This window comes from Cinclus cinclus, chromosome 15 (genome assembly GCF_963662255.1).
Source record: "Cinclus cinclus chromosome 15, bCinCin1.1, whole genome shotgun sequence".
Lineage (NCBI taxonomy): Eukaryota > Metazoa > Chordata > Aves > Passeriformes > Cinclidae > Cinclus > Cinclus cinclus.
Window position 1 is genome coordinate 957,203 of NC_085060.1, and position 16,897 is coordinate 974,099.

Sequence of the window (16,897 nt, forward strand, 5' to 3'; positions counted from 1 at the left end):
CCACATCCAGGAGAGAAACATCTGGATCCTGGGGAGCCTCCGTTCCACATCCAGGAGAGAAACATCTGGATCCTGGGGAGCCTCCGTTCCACATCCAGGAGAGCAGGGACCTCCCTGGGAGCCGTGGCAGAGCTCTGGGTGAGGAGGGACAATTCCAGCAGCACTCTGGGGGGATTCTCTGTCACCTGGAGTCACCAGGTGAGAGCAGCAATCCCGACCTTGTGGCTGAAAACACCTGGGATCTGCTTCCCCTCTGCCTTTGGACTTGTGGGGCTCCCAGAGAAACCCTCAGGACTTGTGGGGCTCGTGGAGAAACCAAGGAGGGAGAAGCAGGTGAGGACTGGGCTCTGCTCCCAGGGAATAAGGGACAGGATGAGAGGAAACAGCCTCAAGCTCTGCCAGGAGAGGCTTTGATTGGAAATTGGGAAGAGATTCCTCACAAAAAGGGCTGTGCAGCCCCAGCACAGGGGAATTCCCATCCCTGGAAGTGCTCAAAACCCACTTGGGTTTAGATGGGTGTGACACCTGGGGACAAGGTTTAGCAGTGATCCTGGAGGTGGTCGATGGGTGGACTTGATGGCCAAAAAAGGTGACTGGATGGCCAAAAGGGTGACTGGATGGCCAAAAAGGTGACTGGATGGCCAAAAGGGTCTTCTCCACTTTAACAATTCCAAGGTTCTGTGATTCATCCTCCCATCACGCTGGTTTCCACATCTGTGGGACACGGAGACGTCCTCAGTTCCTGTGACTTCCTGAAGGGTGAGGGGACACAGGGGACCCAAATCCCTGATGTCTGGCCATCAGGGCTGTCTGAAGAACAACAAGAGGCTCCATTTATCCGAGGAGCCCCAAGCAGGGCCACAGCCCCAGTGGTGACAGCGGAACAGAACGTGCGAGCTCTGGGCAGCAGCTGGCCCCTGTCCCCCCAGCTGGGCCCTGTCCCCAGCCAAGGCGGGGCTGCAAACGCCCTGTCCCCCTCCAAACAACTCCAAACCACTTCAAAGAACTCCCAAGAACTTGACTTCACTCGGCCCCCGGCTGATAAGAAAGTTATGAGCAAAAAAAACTTCAAGTGCGGGGTCAGCGCGGGCTCGTGGGAACAGCAGGGATCTGGTTCTGCTTCCCCAGGCATCCCCTCCTCCAGGGAAGGGAAATTCCCGTGTGCCTGAGCAATCCCAGTCCTGCACTCACCCATCCCGGCTGCAGGGACGGGATGTGCCTGCACACACTGAAATAATCCAAATTTTCCAGCTCTTTGCATGGGAGAACTTTCCTGGTTTGGTGGGATCCAGCCTGGAGTTGCTGGAGGTTTCCTAGTGGTAAATCCAAGGAGATCACCTGGAGCTCCCCTTGGGATGATGTGGGGCAGGATGGGGGTCAGGGGATGGGAGAAATGGGGGGGTTGCATCCCACTGCTTCCATGTTCTCCCAACTTCCATGTTCTCATTTCTCCTGGCTCACCTGAAGGGCAGCTCTGAGAATTCACACTCAGCTCTCCACAGGAAAGGAAAAAGGGAAAGGAAAAAGGAAAGGGGAAAAGAGAAGGGGAAAAGAGAAGGGGGAAAGGGAAAGGAAAAAAAAGGGAAAGGGGAAACAAAATGGAAAGGGAAAAAAGGGAAAGGGAAAGGAAAAGGAATGGAATAGGGGCAGGATATGATCTGGCAGCACCTCTTGCTCCCTTCACTCCCCATTGCTGCTGTGCTGGGTTGCTCCAGGAGTTAAAACCAGGGAATATCAGCCTGGAGGGGGGAAGGAGAAGGGCAAATTCAGAGATCAGAACTCGATGTGAATGAAAATATTTGCAGCAGAAAAGCACAGCTGGGAAGATGCCAGAGCTGTTCTCCAGCACTCCAGAGCCCCGTGGCACAAGAGGCAGGGCAGAGGGAACGCTGGCAGCAGGATTTGAGGAATACGACCAGAAATGCAGGCACGGTCCTCCATTTATTTACTTTAACTGGTGCCAGGGGAGGTGTCAGGCTGGGAGGCAGCCTCTGAGCATTCCCAGTGTCCCAGAACAAAATCCAAACCTTCCCAGAGCATGCCTGAGCAGAAATACTCCCAACATTTCAGTCACATCACACCAGGCCTCCCAAAGCAGGAGGGTTTGCCAGCTGAGAGTGCTGGAAAAACATTTTCCCAAAGGATTTGTCCCTGCAGGTTGCTCCTCCACAATGTTTTACCCGCTGGAATTCCTGAGGGATTGTCTGAGATTCCAAGCTCGGGTTCCAGAGGAGAGGTTCTGCAGGATATTCCCTCCCTCCAGGCATCCCTGCTTTCCCACAGCCCCTCCCTGCATTTGGGGTCTCCCAGACTCACACCCGGCCACTGGGAACTGAACTGGAATGGGTTCAGGGCCATAAGGAGCAATTAGTGCCCTAATTAGTGCCATAATTACAGCAATTAGTGGGGGGTCTGGGAGGCACCTCCATCCCTTCCTGGGCACATCCCGGGGCACACAGCTGCATTCCCTCTGCCATGGGGGCAGCACCCAGATGTTGAGAGGGGTCAGGAGAACTTCCCACAGATCCTCCAGATGTTCCTCTGCTGCGTGACCACATCTGTCAGTGAGATTCCACCTCCACAGCCCAGGGCAGAGCCCAGCTGAGCCTCACTGGGGCAGCCCCACACTTTTCCAGTTTAGGTTAAACCCTGGGTCAATCCCACACTTTTCCAGTTTAGGTTAAACCCTGGGTCAGCCCCACACTTTTCCAGTTTAGGTTAAACCCTGGGTCAATCCCACACTTTTCCAGTTTAGGTTAAACCCCGCCTGGATTTCCCTTCACCAACCCTTGTCTGGCAAAGCTGCTCCAGGGGCTTGGGCTCCCAAGAGCCATGAGGGATGTGTGCCCTGAGCTGTGGCTGTCCCCAGACCTCACTCAGGGATTCTGGGTTCCTCGGGACGCTGCTCTCCTGCTGTGACACAAAGCACTTTTGGGATTTTTTGGGTCCCTTTGGGGTTCCGTTCTCCTCGCTGAAGCGACTCAACACCAACCTTGCCCCCCAGTGCGTGTCAGGGCCACTCTGGCTGGGTTTTCCTGGGGGTCTCTGAGGATTTGGAGGCATCCTTTGTGTGCAGCAGAACACAGAGAGCCATTCATGCCCTGTCCCGTGCAGGAACGTGACTGGCCCAGAATAGGCTGCAGGACCCGCAGGGCTCAGGGAGGGGGGCACTGCACAGCCCAGACTCCTCTGTTTTGGGAAGAGAGCCCCCAAAAAAGGAAAAGCTGCAGCCCCTCACAGAGGCCAGAGGGTTAAAGGGTGGCTGAATCCACGGGTGGATAAATCCCTGGGCGCTTTGAGCTCCCTGCTCTGCCTGGGGACAGAGAGCAGAGGGAACAGGGCCAGGTCACCTCCTGTGCCCTTCCAAGCCTCCACCTTGGATGGGCATGGATGGGTTTGCTCCTGCCTAGGCCAGGCCTAAAGTCCAGCCCCAGAGTCCCAGGGAGGCACCAAGGGTCAGGAATGAGCTCCAGAGTCAACTCTGGGACACAAATTTCCAGGTGGAAAAAAAAAAATCTCTGGGTATTACTGGGCAAAAAAATCGGGCAGCAGCTGAGTGCTCGAGGCAGGGCCAGGGATGGGCTGTGAACACCCAGCCCAGCCCAGCAAACCTGGATTTTCCTGCTGTCCTTCCACTAAACCTGGCTTTACCTCCATGTCCTTCCACTAAACCTGGCTTTTCCTGCTGTCCTTCCCACTAAACCTGGCTTTACCTCCATGTCCTTCCACTAAACCTGGCTTTTCCTGCTGTCCTTCCCACTAATCCTGGCTTTACCTCCGTGTCCTTCCCACTAAACCTGGCTTTTCCTGCTGTCCTTCCCACTAATCCTGGCTTTACCTCCATGTCCTTCCCACTAAACCTGGCTTTTCCTGCTGTCCTTCCCACTAAACCTGGCTTTACCTCCATGTCCTTCCACTAAACCTGGCTTTTCCTGCTGTCCTTCCCACTAATCCTGGCTTTACCTCCGTGTCCTTCCCACTAAACCTGGCTTTTCCTGCTGTCCTTCCCACTAATCCTGGCTTTACCTCCATGTCCTTCCCACTAAACCTGGCTTTTCCTGCTGTCCTTCCCACTAAACCTGGCTTTACCTCCGTGTCCTTCCCACTAATCCTGGCTTTACCTCCGTGTCCTTCCCACTAAACCTGGCTTTTCCTGCAGTACAGATGATTTCTACCCTATTAACAAACCTCAGCCCCTGGGAAAAGCCAGGCTTTCCCAGTTCTCACCAACAACTTTGACCAAGTCTTGAGACGAGGATCCCGTCTCTGTCGGAGCAGACGGTGCCACCCCCTTGTCCAGCTTTATTTGTTTCTTATTTTCACTCCTTCCCAGCTCTTCCCTCCTCCATCCCCATCCCACCCCAGCCATTGGTCACAGGGGCTGTGCTGGGGGAGCCCTGGCATGTTCTATAAAACCACCCTGCAGGAGCCAGCCCAGGCAGGAGCAGCACAAATCCCGCACAAAATCCAGCTCCAGCATCCTGCAGCTCCCCCAGGACGTGCCCAGGATCCCGGGCAGGGGGAAGGAGCCGTGAGGGACCAGGAAAATCCCCCAGGAGAGCCCAAATTCCCGTGGTCAGCACCGAGGTAACGACTCCCATGGGAAGCTTTGCTTTAATCTGCAAACAAAAAATGATTCCTTGTGCCAGGGTTTGCAGCCCCCTCTGGGAAGGTGTTGAAGGGGCTGGAGAAGGTCCAGGATGGGGCAGGGAGAGGAGAAATCCAGCACATCTCTGCTGGAAACTGCAGGATGGGTTCAGGGCATGTGCTGCTGTCATCTGTCTCCCTCCTCTCCTCAATCCACAGATCTTGCTGTGATATTTGTCCACATATAATAGTATATATAATATATAATCCATGCACTACTACTACTACTACTACTACTACTACTACTACTACTACTACTACTACTATAGTTATTATAATTATAAATATAACTTAAATAAAATAAAATAAAAATATATACTTAATATATTATAATTACTAATATATATTATATATAAACTATATATAATCCACAGAAAAGCAGTGTTCGGTGTCTGAAGAGATGGGTCTGGTGAGGTGGAACTGCTCTGGAAGGGAGGGAGAGGAGGAGGAGGATGGAGGGAGAGGCTGCTGGAGGTGAGGACGCTGTGCTGGGCTCTCCTGGGCTCCCAGGGAAGAGATTCCAGCCCCACGCTCAGCACCTTTCAGGCACAATCAGGCTCTGTAGGGCTGTGACAATTTTCAGGCTGATTTTTTTTCCCCCTCCCTGGTGTCCATGTCAGGATTCCTGTGTGTTCAGCTGCGATTTGGCACAGTTAAAATTCCCACTGGGATGGGTGAAAGCAGTTCTGGATGTGGGGTTTAACCATGCTGCTGTTGGTTTCCCATCCAAACTCGTTTCCTGATGCTCCCGTGCCTCGGTTTCCCTCAGCTGAGGAAGGGCTGCTCTTCCAAGATGGAGTAAATGGGCAGGAGAAAACATATTCTCTTTGCCCAAATTTTGGATTTGGTGAAAGATTTGATTTGGTTTAGGCTGAGGAGATGGGGAGGAATTGTTTTTCTTGCGCAGCTGCGCCGTAGAGGGGCCGAGTCCTGTGATCCTCCCTCACATGAGCTCCTCTGCCAAGCCCCAGGGCTTTTTCTGCTCCTCCATTTTTCTCTGCCAGAGCTCTGAGCTCAGGCTGGGCACGTAAAACAGCCCAGAATTGTGGGGAGGGGCTGTGGGCATGAACGCCAGGGATGCTCTGGCACCCTGTGCCACCCAGAGCTGGCCCTGGGAGCTCTCAGGGAGCTCGGGCAGGAGCTGGGAGCTGCCTCTGCCCTCTCTGCGAGCTGCAGAGCTGTGGGCAAGGTGGGGAGCAGGGCCTGGGACACCCCCAGGGGACACCTGGGGTGGCTTTTGGGGACACCCGATATGCCTGGAACAGGTCAGAGCAGGGATGTGTGCCCGGATTTGTGACGCTTTGGGGTTTTTATCCATTCTCTCCCTTCCTTTCTCGCCTGCCCCAGCCCCTGGGGAGGCACAGCCGTGTCCACAGGAGCTGTGCTCAGTCCTGGGGGGCTCCTGGCTGCCTCTCCCCAGGGTGGGAGCACTGCAGGGTCTGGGATTGCCCTCGGAAAACCCTGCTACAGCCTGGGGGTGTCCTGGGGAGCAGATCCTGGGTTTGGGATCAGACCCCAGCTCTGCTTGGAGGAGTCAGAGCAGAGTTTGAGTCCCTGCTCCAACCCCTGATCCCTGCCTCTCTTGTTCCCTGAGCAGGGAAATCCCGGGGACTCTCAGAAAGGCTCCAGCTCCCAGTCCAGCCCCAGCAATTCCTCCTTCCTTCAGAGCTGGAATTTCCGTGTTTTGACAGAAGAGTTTCCAACCAGGAGCCCCCAGATTTCTCCCTGCTTGAGGAACACGCTGGAGTCTGCTGCCCTCTCCCACTCCTTCTCTGGGCTCATTTCCAAGCCTGGATCAGCCAGAACCCCCTTCCTCCACCCCACATCCCCCAGGATGGTGCCACCAGCACCCCCAGCTTTCTCCTGTGGTTGTGGAGCAGCCACTTGGCGCTTCCTGCCTGGAAGAGCTGTGCAGAGCAGAAAACCACTCCAGAGATATTTATTATATTTATTAAGTTTATTACATTTATTACATTTATTATATTTATTTATATATTTAACTGCAGCCCTGGAGAGCTCTCACTGTGCCAGCAGCCAGGGCTGGAGGGAGCCCAGTGAGATTTTACACCCCTGAGCTCGGGGGTTTGGGAAGGAAGAGGTTCAGTTCGTGGTGGTGAGGATGAGGAAGGAGGGGCTGTGCTGCTGCACATCGGGATGGGATGTCAGGTATCAGTGTGGAAAACTCCCTGCAGTGTTTTCTGTCTGTGCTGAGTCCTCCCTCTGCCCGAGGGATCAGCTGGGGAGGGGGATTGTTGGTGAGCCTTCACTTCCCACATGGAATGAGCTGGAAAAGTTCTGCTGGTTCCGTGCACCCTGAGCTGGGACTGCAGAACTGCCCAGATGTGCAGACAAAGGCAGAGGTGCCCCAAAACTACAACCTCAACCTGTCAGGAACTAAATGACCCAAAACTAAACTCCCTGGCAGGAGGGGACAGCCAGGGGGGATTTGGGATGTGCTCCCAGGGAACGGGGACAGGGGAGAGGGAACGGCCTGAGGGGAGGTCAGGGTGGACAGCAGCAGGAATTTCCTCATGGAATGGGTGGTCAGGGGTTGGAAGTGCCCAGGGAGGTTTGGATCCCCATCCCTGGGGGTGTCCCAGGAATGCCTGGAGGTGGCACTCAGAGCTCTGGGCTGGGGACAAGGTGGGGATCAGACACAAGTTCGATTCAGTGATCCTGGAGGGCTTTCCCAAAGCTGATGGTTCTGGGGTTCTGAGTGAGGAGCAGGATGGGCACAGGAGGAAACTGGGGCTGCCACAGGAGCAGCAGTGCCGAGTGCAGGGGGTGCAGGCACTGTCCCACACTCAGGTGTCCCCAGCCCCTGCAGGGCCGTGGCAGGCACAGGGGACGGGTGTTCTCCTTCCAGTTTGTCCTGCTGAACTGGTTAAATTTAGCAGCACAAGCCCCACCCTCAGGGTCACAACAGCTCTGACCTGCTGGGATCCGATGTGGCCCCGTTTCTGTGTGCTGGGATGATGGAGCTCTCCAGCAACTCATAAACAGAATGGAATCAGGAAACCGAATATCCCAGCTTGGGAGGGAACCACAGGGATCGTCCAGCCCAGCTCCTGGCCCTGCACAGACACCCCCAAATCCACCCCGGCTATCCCTGGAGCGGTGTCTAAACACCCCCAGAGCTCTGGCAGCCTTGGGGCAGTGCCCAGCACCCTCTGGGTGAGGGAAGAACCATTCCTGATATCAACCTAACCCTCTCTGACACAGCTGCAGCCATTCCCTGGGGTCTGTCCCTGCCCACAGAGATCAGAGATCGGAGTTGTCTCTCATGAGGAGCTTTCGGACCCCAGCGGGGTCTGACCTCAGCCTCCTCCTCTCCAGGCTTCCCCAAAGCATCCCATCTCTCCATCCTCTCTCCCTGCTCCCTTTCTCCACTGGCAGATCCCAGGACGTCCCACGGCACCATGAGGACTCCTGCCCCCAGCTCCTCAGCGGGACCAGCCCCAGCCCTGGCCATTCTCCTGAGCTGCCTCTTCTCAGGGACACGCAGCCAGACCCCAGGATCCTTCCAGGACAGCACCGTGCCCTTGGAGGTGCTCGGCCAGGAGCATCCCTCCAGCCTGCTGCAGCCTGGCTTCCTCCAGGGCGTGCCAGTGTCCAACCTGTCAGAGATCCCCTCCTCGGAGCCACCCCTGCTGCCCGTGTGCGCCCGGCCCGCCGACATCCGCCACGTCTTCAAGTACATCAACACCATCGTGTCCTGCAGCATCTTCATCGTGGGCATCATCGGCAACTCCACGCTGCTGCGCATCATCTACAAGAACAAGTGCATGAGGAACGGGCCCAACGTCCTCATCGCCAGCCTGGCCCTGGGGGACCTGCTCTACATCCTCATCGCCCTGCCCATCAACGTCTACAAGGTAGGCACGGCTGGGTGGGGCTGCTCCCACCTGGGAGGGGCTCTTGGATGAGCTGTGGGTTCATGGAAGTGATCAAGGGCAGTTTGGATGAGGTTTGGAGAAGTTTGGGATAGTGGAAGGTGTCCAAGCCCATGGCAGGAACAGGATGGGCTTTAAGGTCTCTTCCAAACCAAACCACTCCATGATTCCATAATTGTAGGATGCTGAGATCTGTCCTGGCCCACTGCGGGATGGGCTTTAGGGTCCTTCTGAAACCCTTCTGGGATTCCAAGATTTGTGTGGAGGAGAGAGCTGGAATGGGTGGTGGGTTCTGGGGTGGCCTCAGGAAGGGCTCTGGGGCTCAGGGGGGCAGAGGGGCTGGGAATTCTCCTCGTTCCCCTCTGGAATGAGTGGCCTGGATTTCTCCAGCTGTCAGGACACGCTGTCCCCTCTGCCTGTGCCAGCTGAGCGTGGGTTCTGCCAGGAAAGTGAATGTGCTCAGAGGCTGCAAACGGCTCTGGAGTGTCCAGGCTGGATTTTGGTTGTGTCAGAACACGACTTTCATTCTCCCTTTGAAAACAACCCAAAGTAACCTCGTGTGGAGTTTAGGACCCAGATCCATCCAAAACCGCCCAGGGTCTGGAGTCAGGACCTGGTGTCTGGACCATCCTTCATCTCTGTGTCCAGCCAAGATTCCCAGTGCCAGCAAACCACGGGAAAGCGCCCACGGCACATTCCCAGGGGTGGGGAGCTCAGAGAGCTCTCCCTGCTCTCTGTGGGCTCCCCCACGAGGTGTGGGGAGCCCAGAGGAGCTGGAGGCACGTTCCCAAAGCAGCCTGGTAACCTGTGGGTCTTCCCCAGCTCCTGGCCAAGGACTGGCCCTTCGGAGTGCAGGTCTGCAAGCTGGTGCCCTTCATCCAGAAAGCCTCTGTGGGCATCACGGTGCTCAGCCTCTGTGCCCTCAGCATCGACAGGTGAGACACGACACCACACCTGCCCTGCCCAGCCTGACCCTGGCCCTCCCCTGGCACCTGAGGCAGAAGCAGGAGCTCGTTCCCAGGCTAATGCCAAGATGGGGACAGGCTGCTCTCCTGTGGAGCTCAAATTCCAGAGTTGGAATCATAGGAAAGGATGAGGGGAGGATTGTGGTGTGGGTGGGGTGGTGAGGAGGGGTGGCCAAGGACAGCCCCCATCCCAAATCTCATCCCATCCCATCCCATCCCATCCCATCCCATCCCATCCCATCCCATCCCATCCCATCCCATTCCATCCCATCCCATCCCATCCCATCCATCCACTGAGCCCCTGCTTCCCCATTCCCACACTTGGGAAGGTGTGAGGGAAGGAAAAAGGACTTTTGGGGACAATTCTACTCTGCACCTTCTCCTGCCCTCCCTGGCTGCTTCTCTCACGGTCACCTGCTCCTGTGACATTGCCACACCTGGGCAGGTACCGAGCCGTGGCGTCCTGGAGCCGGATCCAGGGCATTGGGATCCCCATGTGGAAGGCCGTGGAGGTGCTGCTGATCTGGGCAGTGGCCATCGTGCTGGCAGTGCCCGAGGCCATCGCCTTCGACATGGTGGAGTTGAGCTACTGGGAGCAGCACCTGTGGGTGTGCATGCTGGCCTCGGAGCAGAAATCCCGCTTCATGAGGGTACCAACCCCAAACCCAACCCCAACCCCAAACCCAAACCCAATCCCGCTTCATGAGGGTACACGTGCATGCCAATGCCAATGCCAATGCCAATCCCAAGACCAAACCCAACCCCAATCCCAAAACCAAACCCAACCCCAAACCCAATCCCACTTCGTGAGTGTACGTGTGTGTACCAACCCCAGTCCCAAACCCAAACCCAATCCCAGCTCCAATCCCACTTCATGACAATACGTGTGTATCCCAATCCCAACCCCACTTCAGCAGGGTCTGTGTGCATCCCAATCCCAATCCCAATCCCAATCCCAATCCCAATCCAAATCCCCCTTCAGGAGTGTCCAAGTTCATCCCAAATTGTCCCTCCTGCCCTTTTCCTGTTGCCAGCCTCTCTCTGTCCCTTTGCCCTGCAGTTTTACCGGGATGTGAAGGACTGGTGGCTTTTTGGCTTCTATTTCTGCCTGCCCTTGGTGTGCACGGGCATCTTCTACACCCTCATGTCCTGTGAGATGCTGAGCAAGAGGAATGGGATGAGGATTGCCCTGAATGACCACATGAAACGGGTGAGGAACCCAGGGAGGAATTTTGGGGTTCCCAGAAGGAGGCAGTGCTGTTGGAGGGGGACACTCCCATCCCTGTGCAGGACAGGATAAGCTGGCAGAGCCTCACAGTGGATCTTGGCACGCTGGTGCAGGATTACCCCAGGGAAAAGAGCCTTCAACTCCAAAATCTCCAAAATCTCCAGCCTCTGGGATGGCCCCAAACACTTCTGGCCACAGCCCAGCTTCACTAAAGCTCTCCAGGTCATTTATCCCAGCCCACGCCACACTGGACCAAAGGCTGGATGTGCCAAATCCCAGACAAGGCGTGCAGGGAAAGTTTCCCTGTCTCCTCCCACACTTTGGGAATGGTTCCTTGAGGGGCTCCAGCTGGCTCTCACCCCAACAGCGTGAGGGGTGGATGGAGGGGGTGTCCCAGGGAACACCCAGGGAACCAGGGTTCATCCAGGGAACATCCCAGCAGAACCCCCAGGAGAGGCTGGGCAGGGGTCTGACCCACCTGGAGCTGCTGCTGCTGCCCTGCTCCTTCCTGCACCTGACTCGGGTTCCAGGAGCAACCTGGGCTGGTGGAAGATGTCCCTGCCCATCTCTAATGTCCCAACCCAAACCATTCCGTGGTTCCACGAGCTGGGAGCTGCTCCCCAGTGCTCACGCTGCCCCTGGCCCTGTCTGGCAGCGCAGGGAGGTGGCCAAGACCGTGTTCTGCCTGGTGGTGATCTTCGCGCTCTGCTGGCTGCCCCTGCACCTCAGCCGCATCCTCAAGAAGACAATCTACGACCAGACAGACCCCAACCGCTGTGAGCTGCTCAGGTAGAGCCCCCCAGCAGGTGACACCAGCCCAGGAGCCCCACTGGGACCAGCACTGGCCCTGTTTGGCTTGCAGCAGGCTGGGGGAGTTGCCTTCCACCTCGTGCTGTCGGTAATTCCTTGTGCGGATGGCAGCGCCCTCCTGATGGGCACAGAGAGGGTGGGCGGCGTGAGAAGGGTTAAATTGAATTTGGGAATTCTCTGGGAAGTTGAGGTCTGCTGGGAGTAGGAACATTCCCAGCTGGGCTGAGGGCTCCTCACTTTCTCTCTCCCTTCTCTTCCACCCATTGGCCAAAACCCAGCCCAGGCCAGGGGCTGTGCTGTGCTGGGGTTTGGGAATGTCAGGAGCACCTGGAGAAATCCGGGCTCGTGCTCTTGGCTTCCTCAGGGAATGCTCCTTGCAGGGAAAAGTGGTTCTTCTTAGGGGAGGATGGATTTGTGTTCAGCTCTGTTATCACTCACTGCTCCTCCACGGAAGCAGGATCCCAGGCCAGGCAGTTTAGAAATTCTCTCTGCCCTCCAGGAGTTTCTGACACATCTGTTCTCCCCCTTCCCACCTCAGTTTCCTCCTGGTGATGGATTATTTTGGGATCAACATGGCCTCCCTCAACTCCTGCATCAACCCCGTGGCTCTGTACTTCGTCAGCCGGAAATTCAAGAACTGCTTCCAGGTAGGAATGAGCCCGTGGTCATCAGGCCCAGGGACACAAGCTGATCTTATTCCTCATCCCAAATTTTCCCCCTTAGGTACCTCTCTTCTTCAGGTGCACCAGAGATCAGTGCCCTGCTGGGGAGAGGCAGAGCAGGATTTAGGACAAGCCAAAACTTCCCTGTCACTCTGGGACAGGAACATCCCCACAGGGGATCAGACCAGGGGCTGGGGCTGCTCCAAACTTTGAACCCAAGATGTTGGGAGATAATTTTTAGGAGTAATGAAGCCCTGAGATAGGAAGGGAAGGGGATGGGATGGGATGGGATGGGATGGGATGGGATGGGATTTGGGATGGGGAATTGAGCCCAGCATAGCATCACCTGTATTTTCTGCTCCCTAATGATGAGAACACACAATTACAAAAAACTCCCCAAATTTCAGTATCCTCATTTCCCACCTTCCCCAGCCCTATCCTGGAAAACCCACTCCCAGCAGAGCTGCAGGACAGCAAGGCTCAGCAACTCCCAGCCTGGCACTGTGCAGGGACACCTGCTGGCACAAATATGGGAATATTCCCTCCTCTTTTCCCACATCCCACACGTGTGACCTCTGATCCCTGTGTCTCCCCAGTCCTGCCTGTGCTGCTGGTGCCAGAGGCCAGCCCTGAGCATCACCCCCACGGATGAGAAGGGATCTGTTGGGAAGTGGAAAGCCACGGGGCAGGAGCTGGGGCTGGACCGGAGCAGCTCCCGCCTGAGCAACAAGTACAGCTCTTCCTAAATCCCTGTCACTGTCCAGGACAAGGCACAAGGACAGCAGGACCCCTCCAATCCTCTCCCAGGCTCTTCCTGAATCAGCTTTGCCTTCGTGTCCAACCCAACTGGAAGGAGCTGGAGCATTGCCCTGGGACCAGTTCCAAACGCAGCCCCTGACCCCAGAGGTCACCTCTGCAGGAGGGGGAAGGGGATTCACATCCTCACAGGATTCTTCATTGCCTTGCAGGAAAAACAAGGGATTTCTGGCCATTTGCCTGAGGGTGGAACGTGGGGTGGGGAGGATGAGCATGGGAAGGGAAGGAAGGTTTGGAGTGGTCACTCTGAGATGGATGTGGGGTGAGGAGGAGAGGGACAGACACAATTCTTGGAGAAATCCCTGTGGGGGACAGAGATGTCCTCGTGGTCATGTGGAGGTGGGAAAGGCACTGGGGAAGGTCCAGTCTCAGCTGGAAGAGCCACTAGAACCAGCTAAAATACGGGAAAGGGCTGTCTGGGATTTATTATTGGCAATAATTCATCCTCCAGGTGATTTTCCAGCAATTTTCAAGGCCAGGTTGGACGGGGCTTGGAGCACCCTGGGATAATGGAAGGAGTCCCTGCCCATGCATGGCAGGAGGGGGAGTGAAGGTCCCTCCCAACCCAAACCAGTCTGGGATTGCAATCCATGTGATTCCATGTGACTGATTCCATGTGATTCCATCCTAACCTTCTTGCCAAAACTTTCAGGAGAACTACATGAAGAAGTTGTGTTTACCAGGTTTTTGATGATTATTTTGTTGGTTTTCCCAAATCTCTCTTTCCCCTCTCTCTCTTTTCCTTCTTTCCCCCTTCTACTTTGTCATGGGAAAAAATGGAGAGGAAAAGGGGAGAAGAGATGAGAGCTGCAATTAAAAGATTTTCCAGGTGTCGGGGTGGATTTTTTAGCTTAACTTTCACTGAACTGTAAATGTTTTATGCATAAATAATAAAGAAAAATGGGTTTCAAGGAAAACAGAGACTGAAGGATATCAAGACCAGCCCATTTTCCATAAATTTCCCAATCTGTGGAGCAATCTGTGTCCATCTTCTATGACCCTCCAACTCTGTGCTGAGCAAGACACAGCATCAGCTCTGCAGCATCTAAAATAATAAACTTTATTATTCAAGAATATACATTTTGCAGCAAAGTCATAAAAAAATAAAAACAACAACAACAACAACAAAAACCCTCATTTGGACACAGGGAATTCCACACACAGAGGTTACACATCCATGGGCATCCCTGCCACTCCCAAAGGCTACTGCATCTCCTCCTCCTTCTGTGCCCTGAACTCCTTCATGCTCCTCTGAAACAAGACAAACACAAATGTCACCAACATGTCCCTGGGCAGCACAGAGCCACCACCCTGCTGTGCTGGCACTCTCTGCCTGGAGCTGGGAAGTTCTGACAGAGCTCCAGGTGCTTTTGGAAGTGACTGAGATCTACAGTCACTCCAAGGGAAAGGGAGCTGGGCCATGCCATGGATCAGGCAGAGCCTGTCCAAAAAAACTCCCACGTTTTCCTGCCAAAGGTGTCCCCAACACAGACTCAACCTCCCCCTCTGGGATCAAGGGACAGAACTGACCCTGAACTCCCCAGGAATGGCCCAAGGGACAGAACTGACCCTGAACTCCCCAGGAATGTCTCACCTCAAAGGTGTTGAGCACGTGTTGGCAAACACCCATCAAGTCATTCAGCCCTTTCCGGAATGGCTCCACAGCAGGAAGGGCTCCTTTGGGAAAAGATGGGAAAAGATGGATCAGGAACATGGGAAGTGCTTCCCAAGGGCAGTCCTCACCTCCCCAGGGGTGTGCCCCCTCCCCAGCCCCACAGCTCAGGGCTGCTCCTAGCCAGCCCAGGTGCCTGGAGCCAGGGATGTGCTTCCCACTGCAGCTAGAGCACAATTCTGGAGCAGCCTGTGAGGCTCAGCAGAGGCTCAGCACTGCAGTGCCTGGCAGAGGGCAGGGAGAAAGGGCTTTTCTTTATTTAACAGACTCCTGGTGGGAAGCTGCCATGAGCAGGGGGAATCCCATGAGAACAGGGCCCCAGACATGGAGGGACAGCCCCAGCCTCACCTCTGGTCTGGATCCTGAAGTTGATCTTGCTTTCTGAGGGGTGTGTGATACAGTAACCACAGAACTCCACGTCAGGGCTGCAGGAGGGCAGAGGAGAGGGAGCAGTGAAACCCACTCCAACCCACGGCAAATCCCAGGCAAGTCAGAGCCTCAGGGCACCCCAGGCCTGCTGGGGCTCTGGATGTTTCTAGAATGACTTAGGGGAGGGATGTGCTGAGGGGAAACTCCCTGGGTGACCTTGTTCCCTCGCACCCATCTCTCTCTGAGCAGAGCTGGAGCTCTGCAGGACAAGGGCATGGCTGGCACCACAACCAGAGCAGTGCCAGCTCTGCAGATCCCAATACGGGATCCCGGATGCTTGGAATTCTCCCTGCAACCCAATCTGCTGCTGCTGTGCTGGGTGGAAGAGGTTCAGTGGGCCAGGGCACTGGAGGAGCTCCCAGAATGTTGCAGGGCCTCTCCCTCCAGCTGAGCTGAGTGCTGGAGCTTTGGCTCCCAGCTTTGGCTCCCAGCTTTGGCCAGCAGCTTCTTTTGTGTTGTCACAGTGATTTATCTTAAAGCCCATCCAGACCCGCCTCCTGCCATGGGCAGGGACACCTTCCACTGTCCCAGGCTGCTCCAAACCCCATCCAACCTGGCCTGGGACACTCCCAGGGATGGGAAATCCACAGCCTCTCTGGAGAGTCCAGGACCCAGTTCCTCCTCCAGCAGCTCAGGAAGGACTGGAAGCCCTGGGCTGAGCTTACCTTGGGTTCCTGGGCAGGGGAGGGTGTGGGTGGAGGCTCAGGAGAGGCTGCTCAGGCCCTTTAAGGGCTGTTGGTGCTCTCAGCACAAGGAAAAGGAGGAGCAGCAGGTGGGATGGGTGTGCACAGGGGGGATTTGGGATTTTGTTGCCTCATGCCAGCCACAGCTGTGGTGTGGATGGGGAAGGAGAAGGCCAGAGCAGGGCATGGAGGTCCCTCAGAGGCCCCACTCACTTCTTCATGACCATGTAGCGCAGGGAGTTGCCCAGGGTGTGATCCTCGTCGTGCAGCACGAACGTGACGCAGTCCCCGTCTGTCCCATCCGCCTGGATCTGTCACCAGGGGAAGAGGAGAGAAGCTCTGAGCTCCCTGAGCTCAGGGACAGCCGAAGGGTGAGGATCAGCCCCCGTGCTCAGCTTCCCAGTGACTGGCAGGGCTGTGGATCTCACTGGGCCACCTCTGGTGCTGCTGTGGCACCTTCAGAGAAGAGGGAAAGCTCCTAGAATGTAAATCCTAGTTTTAGAGCAGGTTAGTCCTGGGCTCCACCTGTTGCTGTTCACCACGGGATGCCAGGGTGTCCCTCGGAGCCATCCTGACACTATTTGTCCTGCTGCTGCCCCACCACCGCACGTCAGGGTGCCCTACCACTAAGCCAGGCTTGGGAATGACAGAATCATGGAAGCACGGAATCGTTTCGCTTGGAAAAGCCCCCCCCAAGCCCACCGAGCACCCAGCACTGCCAAGGCCACCCCAGGCCGTGTCCCCAAGTGCCACAGGGCTGTTAAACTCCTGCAGGGACGGGCACTGCGCCCTGCCCTGGGCAGCTGTGCCAGCGCCGGACAACCTTTCCATGACTGGAATTTCTCCCTCCCCGACACAACGTGGGGCTGCTTTCCTCGGGAGCAGAGCCCGGGCCCCGTGTTCTGTAAGGGAGCGGGAGGAGCCCCGATCACCGATCCCGAACCCGGTCCCGATCCTCTTCCCTTCCCCGACCCCCACGCCCCCAGCTCCCCGTGTCCCTCACGGTTTCCAGCGCGGGCCCGGTGCCGGTGCCGGTGCCGGCCATGGCGGTTCCGGTTCCGGTTCTGTTTCCGGTTCCGGTCCCGCCGCTCC

At 56.1% G+C, this 16,897-nt stretch overlaps 2 protein-coding genes across 2 annotated transcripts; one reads left to right on the plus strand and one right to left on the minus strand.

Annotated features, from left to right (window-relative positions):
- The first annotated feature begins 8,066 nt into the window (after positions 1-8,066).
- On the plus strand, positions 8,067-12,951 carry LOC134050025 (endothelin receptor type B-like). The gene is made up of 7 exons (XM_062502831.1): positions 8,067-8,522; positions 9,363-9,475; positions 9,951-10,155; positions 10,566-10,715; positions 11,389-11,522; positions 12,082-12,190; positions 12,802-12,951. Exons 1-7 carry the CDS (start codon positions 8,067-8,069, stop codon positions 12,949-12,951), a joined length of 1,317 nt encoding a protein of 438 aa, XP_062358815.1.
- A 1,107-nt stretch (positions 12,952-14,058) lies between these two features.
- Positions 14,059-16,864, minus strand: LOC134050031 (DNA-directed RNA polymerases I and III subunit RPAC2-like). Its single transcript, XM_062502841.1, has 5 exons — positions 16,809-16,864; positions 16,019-16,116; positions 15,042-15,118; positions 14,616-14,698; positions 14,059-14,272 (listed from the first exon to the last, which is right to left on the minus strand). Exons 1-5 carry the CDS (start codon positions 16,848-16,850, stop codon positions 14,225-14,227), a joined length of 348 nt encoding a protein of 115 aa, XP_062358825.1. The 5' UTR covers positions 16,851-16,864; the 3' UTR covers positions 14,059-14,224.
- Positions 16,865-16,897: the final 33 nt, after the last annotated feature.

Coding starts and splice junctions, on each gene's coding strand:
- LOC134050025 (XM_062502831.1), top strand. CDS start 8,067: ATGAGGACTCCTGCCCCCAGCTCCTCAGCGGGACCAGCCCCAGCCCTG. Junction 10,156..10,565: donor AGAAATCCCGCTTCATGAGG/GTACCAACCCCA, acceptor TTTGCCCTGCAG/TTTTACCGGGATGTGAAGGA. Junction 11,523..12,081: donor AACCGCTGTGAGCTGCTCAG/GTAGAGCCCCCC, acceptor TTCCCACCTCAG/TTTCCTCCTGGTGATGGATT.
- LOC134050031 (XM_062502841.1), bottom strand. CDS start 16,850: ATGGCCGGCACCGGCACCGGCACCGGGCCCGCGCTGGAAACC. Junction 14,699..15,041: donor CTTCAGGATCCAGACCAGAG/GTGAGGCTGGGG, acceptor CTTTTCCCAAAG/GAGCCCTTCCTGCTGTGGAG. Junction 14,273..14,615: donor ACGTGCTCAACACCTTTGAG/GTGAGACATTCC, acceptor GTCTTGTTTCAG/AGGAGCATGAAGGAGTTCAG.